Genomic DNA, 8,710 nt, shown 5'->3' on the forward strand with positions numbered 1-8,710 from the left:
GCAGCGATGGGGAGAGAAGAGAGAAGGAGTCAAGATGAACCCCAGGCCTGGTCTGAAAATTGGGGGGAAGCTAGTGGTGCACCCCGGCAGGGAGGAGGAAGACTGAGCTCTGTGTTGGCTGGGGGACTTGCAAGCTGTCCAGGAAGCAGCTGGACACTTAGGCCTGGAGCTGAGATGGCGGCGGGAGCTGCTCCGTCCATGGGGACTGAAGCCCAGGGTTCAGCTGAGGATCCCCGCTAGAGAAAGTAGCACTAGCAGAGACAGCTACCTGGACATTTAAGCACAGACAGGAAAAACAGAGCCCACAGTGGGCTGAGAAAGAGAAAGAGAACAGGAGTGGGTGGTGTCAGGGACGTCCAGGCTTGTGAGATTTTCAGAGGCAGGAGGCATCTGAGTGCCTGGCGTGGCGTTTCAACCCAGGAAGGCGAGGATAGGCAGGACCTGGGTACTAGAAGCTGGAGGGGCTGGGGAAGTGACCTGGGTTTGAGGGTGGGCTTCTGGAAACTGCAGAATTGGAACATGGGCTGTTGGAGGCGGGCCAAGCTCTGGGTGGCAGGGGAGTGAGGGGGAGGGGGAAGTGCGGGAGCTACCAGGAATTGCATTTTGGCATCAGGACAGCCTGGGGGTGGGGGGTCTCTGTGAAGCCCCTCCTCCTTATGGGGCCTGAGTTGGGGGTGACTTTGGCTTCTTCTCTTGGGAGGGGCTGCCCTTGTTTGAGAGCTAACTCCTTTATTGGAAACATCTGGAGAAGAGAGCCAAGAAGTCGCATCTGGGCTCATGTACTGGGGTTGGGGGAACCAATGCGGTCACCTTGGGCTGGGCTGAGGGGGACTGAGGATGTGATGTTGGGGGTCCAGAGAATTTAGGCAGATAACAGATTCTTCCCCAAATCTGGGCGATATGGCAGGGCCAGGCATATGCTCAAGTACTAGACATGCCTTTTAGCTGGGCGTCCGTGGGTTCCTGCCCAGGCCTGAAGGGAGGACAGGCCTGGGAAAGGAGTCCCATCAGTTCAGACAGGGTGTTCACACAGGCCCTGAGCTTTACGGGCTTGGAGATCCTAGTCTCTCTCTTGGAAGTTGGTCAGGAAATGCTTTGAAAAAAAAGGGTTTTGAAGGGTGAATAGGAGTTCGTTAGGTAGGGAAAAGGGAGGAAAGATATTCTATTTAGGAAGAGAGCAGCATAAGTAAAGCCTGGTCTGTGGGTGCAGGGGGCGCTGAGAAGGTGTTAGAGACGCAGAGATCTCTAGACAGGGGCAGTCCTCAGCCAGGTACCCATATCTGTCTGCCCTGCAGATTACCGGACGGGACCCTGCTTTGGCCAAGTGGGCCCCGAGGGGTGCCAGCATCAGCTGACAGGCCTCGTGTGCACCAAGGCACTTTGCTGTGCCACTGTGGGCCGTGCCTGGGGCCTTCCATGTGAACTTTGCCCTGCACAGCCACACCCCTGCCGCCGAGGCTTCATCCCCAATATCCACACGGGGGCCTGCCAAGGTGAATAGTGGGGTCAGGGCTGAGTGGGAGGCCTTGGCCAGCTTGGTTCTTCCTTCTGATGGGCCTCTCACTCCTTTGCTGGGCTTTGTCCTTGCAGATGTGGATGAGTGCCAGGGCGTGCCAGGCCTGTGCCAGGGAGGCAGCTGTGTCAACACGGTGGGCTCCTTCCATTGCCACTGTCCAGTTGGACACCGGCTCGGTGACAGCAGTGTTGCATGTGAAGGTGGGTGACTGGAGAGGGACAACCTGGGAGCTCCTCCGTGACTCGTGTCTGGGGGGGCTCAGGCTCCCCTGCAGGAAGGCAGAGGGGTCAGGCTGGTGAGGTGCCCAGTTCTGACCTTGTGCCTGTCTATGTAGATGTGAATGAGCGTCTCCGCGTGCCCGGCCTCTGCTCCGGGGTGACTGCACCAACGCTGTCGGGAGCTACGTGTGTCCCTGTCCCCGAGGTTTTCCCTGCAGCTTGGATGGCACCCACTGCCTCAGTGAACCGAGGGGCTGGAGGGGGAGAGAGCGGGTAGGAGCGAGACCACCTTGTTCAGCTCTATCTCTCTCTCTCTCTCTTTTTTTTTTTTTTTTTGAGACAGAGTCTGGCTCTGTTACCCAGGCTGGAGTGCAGTGGCGCAATCTCAGCTCACTGCAACCTCTGCCTCCCGGGTTCAAGAGATCCTCCTGCCTCAGCCTCCCAAGTAGCTGGGATTACAGGTGCCCGCCACCACGCCTGGCTAATTTTTGTATTTTTAGTAGAGATGGGGTTTCTCCATGTTGGCCAGGCTGGTCTTGAACTCCTGACCTCAGGTGATCCACCTCCCTTGGCCTCCCATAGTGCTGGGACTACAGGCGTGAGCCACACCGCACCCGGCCCCACCATTTTTGAGATGGGGAAACAGGCCCAGAAAGGGGAGGTTTGCTTGAGTCCAGTCCACAAGTCCAGAACACACTCAATTCCCCAGACCCCCTGCCCGGGTGGCGGTCCCTTGGGCTGTGGCTCCCCCTGCAGGCCCACCCTTCAGCAACCCCCCGACACTTGGCCTGGCCAAGCGGGAACTCACCCCCGATCCTGTGCGCTTAGGCCTCTCACTCCTTCTTTTGCTGTCTTGATGAGCTGAATGTCAGGCCCTAGAAGTTGCCTGTGGCCAATAGGGCTGGCCAGGAGCATGAACGCTGGTGGTGGAGGATGGACAGTGTCCTGGTTTGGGGAGACAGGAGTGGGTGCTTGGAGGTTTTCCAGCGTCACCCTGGTCACCTCAGGTTAGGCCACTACCAGGCAGGGCTGAGAATATTGTGTTTGGAGTTCAGCCAGTATGCTGTGGCCAACTCCAGACTTTCTAGGTCTCCACCACAGGGGGCCACCACAGCTGGCATTGGGGTAGCAGTGGACACATCCCCTGGACTGCGGGGTCCTCTGTCCACTGCTAAAGAGGAGACCCTGGATTTGACAAACCAGCCTCTGAACACAGGCTTTGGAATCAGTCCGGGACTCCCACCCAGGGCAGCTCACAGACCCTGTGGCCTTGGGCAAGTGACTTAATCGCTCTGTGCCTCAGTTTCCCCATCTGTAAAATGGTAGATGATAGCAGTACCTAGCTCAGTGAAGACTGGGGAAGATATCTTTTGGGGAGTAATTTGCAGAGGGCTGGTGCCTTACAGGATACTTAATACACATTCATGCACAGCAGGTGAGGTTGAGGCTGTGACCACTTAGCTCACGATGTGTACTTACAGCAATGACAGGATCGTTTTTGATAACATTCTCTTATTTTCTTGTTTTTAGACACAGTCTTGCTCTGTCCCCCAGGCTGGAGTGCAATGGCACGATCTCAGCTCACTGCAAACCTCCACCTCCTGGGTTCAAGCGATTGCCTCAGCCTCCCCAGTAGCTGGAATTACAGGCACCCACCACCATGCCCGGCTAACTTTTGCGTTTTTAGTAGAGATGGGGTTTCACCATGTTGGCCAGGCTGGTCTCAAACTCCTGACCTCAGATGATCCACCCGCCTCGGCCTCCCAAAGTGCTGGGATTACAGGCATGAGCCACCGTGCCTGAGCATTTTTGTTAAAATTCTTATATTCTGTCTCTCTTGCTTAAGGGGCTGTTGCCTGTTGGGCCCCCTGAGATTGGGAAATCGAGTTTCCCGTCCTCCTCCCGCTTTTGCAGCTGTGTGACTTTGGAGGAGTCTGTTGACCTTTCCTCGTCTGGGCAGGCCCAGCCCCCTTTGAGGGGCTATGATGAGACTGAGAACGAAAAACCCTGACTCCCACACACGTACCTGGGGGGTCCCCAGGTGCACAGGGCGGGGACCAGAGAGGTGGAAACATTTGCGTGTTTTCCCAGCTTGGGGCAGGTCAGGGGCGGCTCTCAGTGGCCCTCCCAGCGCCTGGGAGGAGTTTTTTAAACTGTGGGCTACCGGCCAAACTCTGTGCATTTTTAAGCCTAAAAATATGCTCTTTAAGCCAGAGCCTGAGAAATCTGATCGCTGCATAAAGTCATTGACCTTGAGGGCACAGTGGGAAGTGGAAGAGTGTTGGTGGTTCTCATACCTGGGGAGCCTGTCTGCCTCAGTCTCCCTGGGGGCTGTGGCCGTCAATCCATCCCCTCGACTCCTTGGGACCCCTTTCTGAAATTCACATTAGGCTGCTGCGAAATGCCTGAAGCCAGCAAGCAAAGACACACAGCTGCAGATCTCGGTGTCCCTGACTGGTATCCCACTGGGGCAGTCCTTCCGCGCCAATGGGTCTTCCTTAGTGTGGTTGGATGCCTGCAGCGACGGGGAGCTCACTACCTCTGTGTGATAACTTGGAAATCTTGGTGATAAGAGATGGCACTGAACGGGCGTTGGCCACATGTCAAACTTTTCTTTTCTTTTTTTTTTTTTTTTGAGACGGAGTCTCGCTGTGTGGCCCAGACTGGAGTGCAGTGGCATGATCTCGGCTCACTGCAAGCTCCACCTCCCGGGTTCACGCCATTCTCCCGCCTCAGCCTCCGAGTAGCTGGGACTACAGGCGCTCACCACCTCGCCCGGCTAGTTTTTTTTTTTTGTATTTTTAGTAGAGACGGGGTTTCACCGTGTTAGCCAGGATGGTCTCGATCTCCTGACCTTGTGATCCACCCACTTCGGCTTCCCAAAGTGCTGGGATTACAGGCTTGAGCCACCGCGCCCGGCCTCAAACTTTTCTTTTTTTATTTTTATTTATTTATTTATTTTTGAGACCAAATCTTGCTCTGTCGCCCAGTCTGGAGTGCAGCGGCACGATCTCGGCTCACTACAGCCTCTGCCTCCCGGGTTGAAGTGATTCTCCTGCCTCAGCCTCCCAAGTACAGGTGCGTGCCACCACACCCGGCTAATTTTTGTATTTTTAGTAGACATGGGGTTTCGTCATGTCGGCCAGCCTGTTCTTGAACTCCTGACCTTGTGATCCACCCGCCTCGGCCTCCCAAAGTGCCGAGATTACAGGCGTGAGCCACTGTGCCCGGCCCTTTATATTTTTTGAAACAGAGTCTTGCTTTGTTGCCCAGGCCAGAGAGCAGTGGCAGGATCTCAGCTCACTGCAACCTCTGTCTCCTGGGTTCAATCAATTCATGATTCTCCTGCCTCAGCCTCCCAAGTAACCGGGATTACAAGTGCCTGCCACCACGCTTGGCTAATTTTTGTATTTTTAGTAGACACGAGGTTTCGTCATGTTGGTTAGGCTGGTCTTGCACTCCTGACCTCAAGCGATCCGCCCACCCCGGCCTCCCAAAGTTCTGGGATTCCAGGCATGAGCTACTGCATCTGGATTATGTCAGACTTTTCACCCAGGTAATACTTTCCCCAGGTGAGGTGGATGCTCCAAGTGTCCCCATTTTATGGAGGGGAAACTGAGGCACAGAGCAGCAAACAGACCAGTCCTACAGGCAGTGCAGCTACAGCTGGAATTTGGATCCAGGTCTGGTCACTGATGTCCTGTGCTCATGGGCTCACCCTCTGATGTTTTACAGACCACCGGGCCGGCACCTGCTTCTCAGTGCTTTTTGGGGGCCGCTGTGCCGGAGACCTCACCGGCCACCACACTCGCAGGCAGTGCTGCTGCGACAAGGGCAGGTGCTGGGCGGCTGGCCCGGCCCCTGAGCTGTGTCCTCCTCGGGGTTCCAGTGAGTAAGAACTGCAGCCTGCAGGGCTGCGGGGGAGGAGGGGACAGGGGAGGACCAAGGGCCTGGCCTCAACCCGGCTTCCTTGCAGATGAGTTCCAGCAACTGTGCGCCCAAGGGCTGCCGCTGCTACCCGGCCACCCTGGCCTCTTCCCTGGCCTCCTGGGTTTTGGATCCAATGGCATGGGCCCCCGTCTTGGGCCGGCACGATTCAACCCTCATGGCTCCGATGGGCGTGGGGTCCCCAGCCTGGGCCCTGGCAACTCTAATATTGGTGAGACTTGGGGCTTGGGAGGAACGTTCCAAGACTTTTTTTTTTTTTTTTTTTTTTTTTTTGAGACGGAGTCTTGCTCTGTCGCCCAGGCTGGAGTGCAGTGGCGCGATCTCAGCTCACTGCAACCTCCGCCTCCCGGGTTCAAGCCATTCTCCTGCCTCAGCCTCCCGAGTAGCTGGGACTACAGGCGCCCGCCAACTCGCCCGGCTAGTTTTTTTTGTATTTTAGTAGAGACGAGGTTTCACCGTGTTAGCCAGGATGGTCTCGATCTCCCGACCTCGTGATCCGCCCGTCTCGGCCTCCCAAAGTGCTGGGATTACAGGCTTGAGCCACCGCGCCCGGCCACGTTCCAAGACTTGAAGGATGGTCCTAGATCTGGGGAGAGAGCTCTGAACAGGGGAGGGTGTCCAGGCCTCAGAGAGAGGGTTAGGGCTCTGGAGGGGGAACTCCTGGCCTGGTTAGTAGGGATGACAGTGCTGGTAGTGAATGGGGATGGAGGTAACTGGAAAATCTGGTCCTCAGAGTTAGAGTTTGGGCTGGACACAGTGGCTCATGCCTGTAATCCCAGTACTTTCGGAGGCTGAGGTAGAAGGATTGCTTGAGGCCAGGAGTTTGAGACCAGCCTGGGCAACATAGCAAGACCCTGTCTCTACAGAAAATTTAAAATTAGCTAGGTGTGGTGATGCACACCAGTAGTCCCTGCCACTTAGGAGGATGAGGCAGGAGGATCGCTGGAGCCCAGGAATTGGAGGCTACAGTGAGCTGTGATTGTACCACTGCACTCCAACCTGGGTGACAGAGTGAGACCCTTTCTCTAAAAAAAATAAATAAGTCAGGGTTTGGGCTTTGGGTGGGAAGTTTTGGTCTGGTGTGGGGGTCTGAGATGAAGGATTTAGGCCTGGGTTGGGGTCTTGCCCCATAGTGAGGATTTGGGCCCAGAGTGGGAGTCCGGACATCTCTGGGCCCAGGTTAGAGGGATCTAGGCTCCAGATTGAAGGAATCTAAGGCCCCAGGTTGGAGGGGTCTAGGCCCCAGGTTGGAGGGATCTAGGCTCCAGGTTGGAGGGATCTAGGCTCCAGATTGGAGAGATCTAGGCTCCAGGTTGGAGGGATCTAGACCCCAGGTTGGAGGGAGCTAGGCTTCAGGTTGGAGGGATCTAGACCCCAGGGTGGAGGGATCTAGGCTCCAGGTTGGAGGGATCTAGACCCCAGGTTGGAGGGATCTAGACCTCAGGTTGGAGGGATCTAGGCACCAGGTTGGAGGGATCTAGGTCCCAGGTTGGAGTTCTGAATCTAAGGCAGGACTGTCCGGGTGAGAGAGGGCAGAATCTGAGCTGGGGCAGGGTGCCAACCTTAGAGGGGGTATCTGGGCCCAGAGAGGTGAAGCCCAGGCTCCAGACTGGGGCAGGTGCCAGCCACTGCTCAGATGCCTCTGCCGGCCCCACCTGTAGGCACTGCTACCCTGAACCAGACCATTGACATCTGCCGACACTTCACCAACCTGTGTCTGAATGGTCGCTGCCTGCCCACGCCTTCCAGCTACCGCTGCGAGTGTAACGTGGGCTACACCCAGGACGTACGTGGCGAGTGCATTGGTGAGCCACAGCCAGGTGGGGAGGGTGGGTTCTCACTGCCCTGCTGGTGCGGGGGCTCAGGGTCCTCTCCTCTCAGATGTAGATGAATGCACCAGTAGCCCCTGCCACCACGGTGACTGCGTCAACATCCCTGGCACCTACCACTGCCGGTGCTACCCGGGCTTCCAGGCCACGCCCACCAAGCAGGCATGCGTGGGTACGGCTGTCCATCCGAGAGTGGGGGTGATGGTGGGGGTTCTGGCCCAGGCTTGGAGGGTGGGGGGCGCCTCTTGACTGCCCACCTGCCTTCCCCACAGATGTGGACGAGTGCATTGTCAGTGGCGGCCTTTGTCACCTGGGCCGCTGTGTCAACACAGAGGGCAGCTTCCAGTGTGTCTGCAATGCAGGCTTCGAGCTGAGTCCCGACGGCAAGAACTGTGTGGGTGAGTTGGGGGTGGGCGGGTGGGCAGGGGCTTCTGGGCCCCACTAGCTGCCTTTTACAGCCACCTCAAATCTTCACTCTGCCACCAAACCCACCCCCCTCCCTACGATGTCTCTTCTGCTCACCTCTGAACCCAGCAGCCCACCTTAGACCCTTCTTATCCCCCGACCACCCTGACTCTCCCCTTCGTTTCCTCCTTCCTGAATTTATTCCATGAATCACAAAAAAGGGCCTTTTGGGGCCAGCCTTGGTGGCTCATGCCTGTAATCCCAGCACTTTGCAAGGCTGAGGCAGGGGAATCTCTTGAGCGGAAAAGATTGAGGCTGCAGTGAGCTGTGCTCGTGCCCCTCTACTCCAGCCTGGCTGATAGAGCGAGACTCCATCTCCTAAAAAGAGAAAAAAAAAAAAAAGAAGTCCGGGTGTAGTGGATCACACCTGTAATCCCAGCACTTTGGGAGGCCGAGGTGGGTGGATCACCTGAAGTCAAGTTCGAGACCAGCCTGACCAACATAGTGAAACCCTGTCTCTACTAAATACAAAAAAATTAGCCAGGCATGGTGGCAGACACCTGTAACCCCAGCTGCTTGGGAGGCTGAGGCAGCAGAATCACCTGAACGTGGGAGGCAGGGGCTGCAGTGAGCTGAGATCGCACCACTGCACTCCAGCCTGGGCAACAAGAGTGAAACTCTGTCAAAAAAAAAAAAAAAGAAAGAAAAAGAAAAAGGGTCTTTTAGGCAAGACCACACTGGCAACCGCCTGACCCTGGCCTGAAGCAGGGTCCCTCCCCACCCTAGGATGGCTT

At 56.4% G+C, this 8,710-nt stretch overlaps 1 protein-coding gene across 1 annotated transcript in view; it reads left to right on the top strand.

The window, feature by feature from the left end:
* Positions 1–8,710, top strand: part of FBN3 (fibrillin 3) — a 97,825-nt gene that overhangs the window by 4,397 nt on the left and 84,718 nt on the right. Inside the window, exons 6-12 of the mRNA XM_011982052.1 lie at positions 1,296–1,493; positions 1,591–1,716; positions 5,470–5,622; positions 5,711–5,893; positions 7,344–7,487; positions 7,564–7,683; positions 7,784–7,909. Of these exons, the coding sequence (XP_011837442.1) occupies positions 1,296–1,493; positions 1,591–1,716; positions 5,470–5,622; positions 5,711–5,893; positions 7,344–7,487; positions 7,564–7,683; positions 7,784–7,909 (1,050 nt within the window). The remainder of the gene's footprint in view (positions 1–1,295; positions 1,494–1,590; positions 1,717–5,469; positions 5,623–5,710; positions 5,894–7,343; positions 7,488–7,563; positions 7,684–7,783; positions 7,910–8,710) is intronic.

Source organism: Mandrillus leucophaeus, unplaced genomic scaffold, assembly GCF_000951045.1.
Source record: "Mandrillus leucophaeus isolate KB7577 unplaced genomic scaffold, Mleu.le_1.0 Scaffold234, whole genome shotgun sequence".
Lineage (NCBI taxonomy): Eukaryota > Metazoa > Chordata > Mammalia > Primates > Cercopithecidae > Mandrillus > Mandrillus leucophaeus.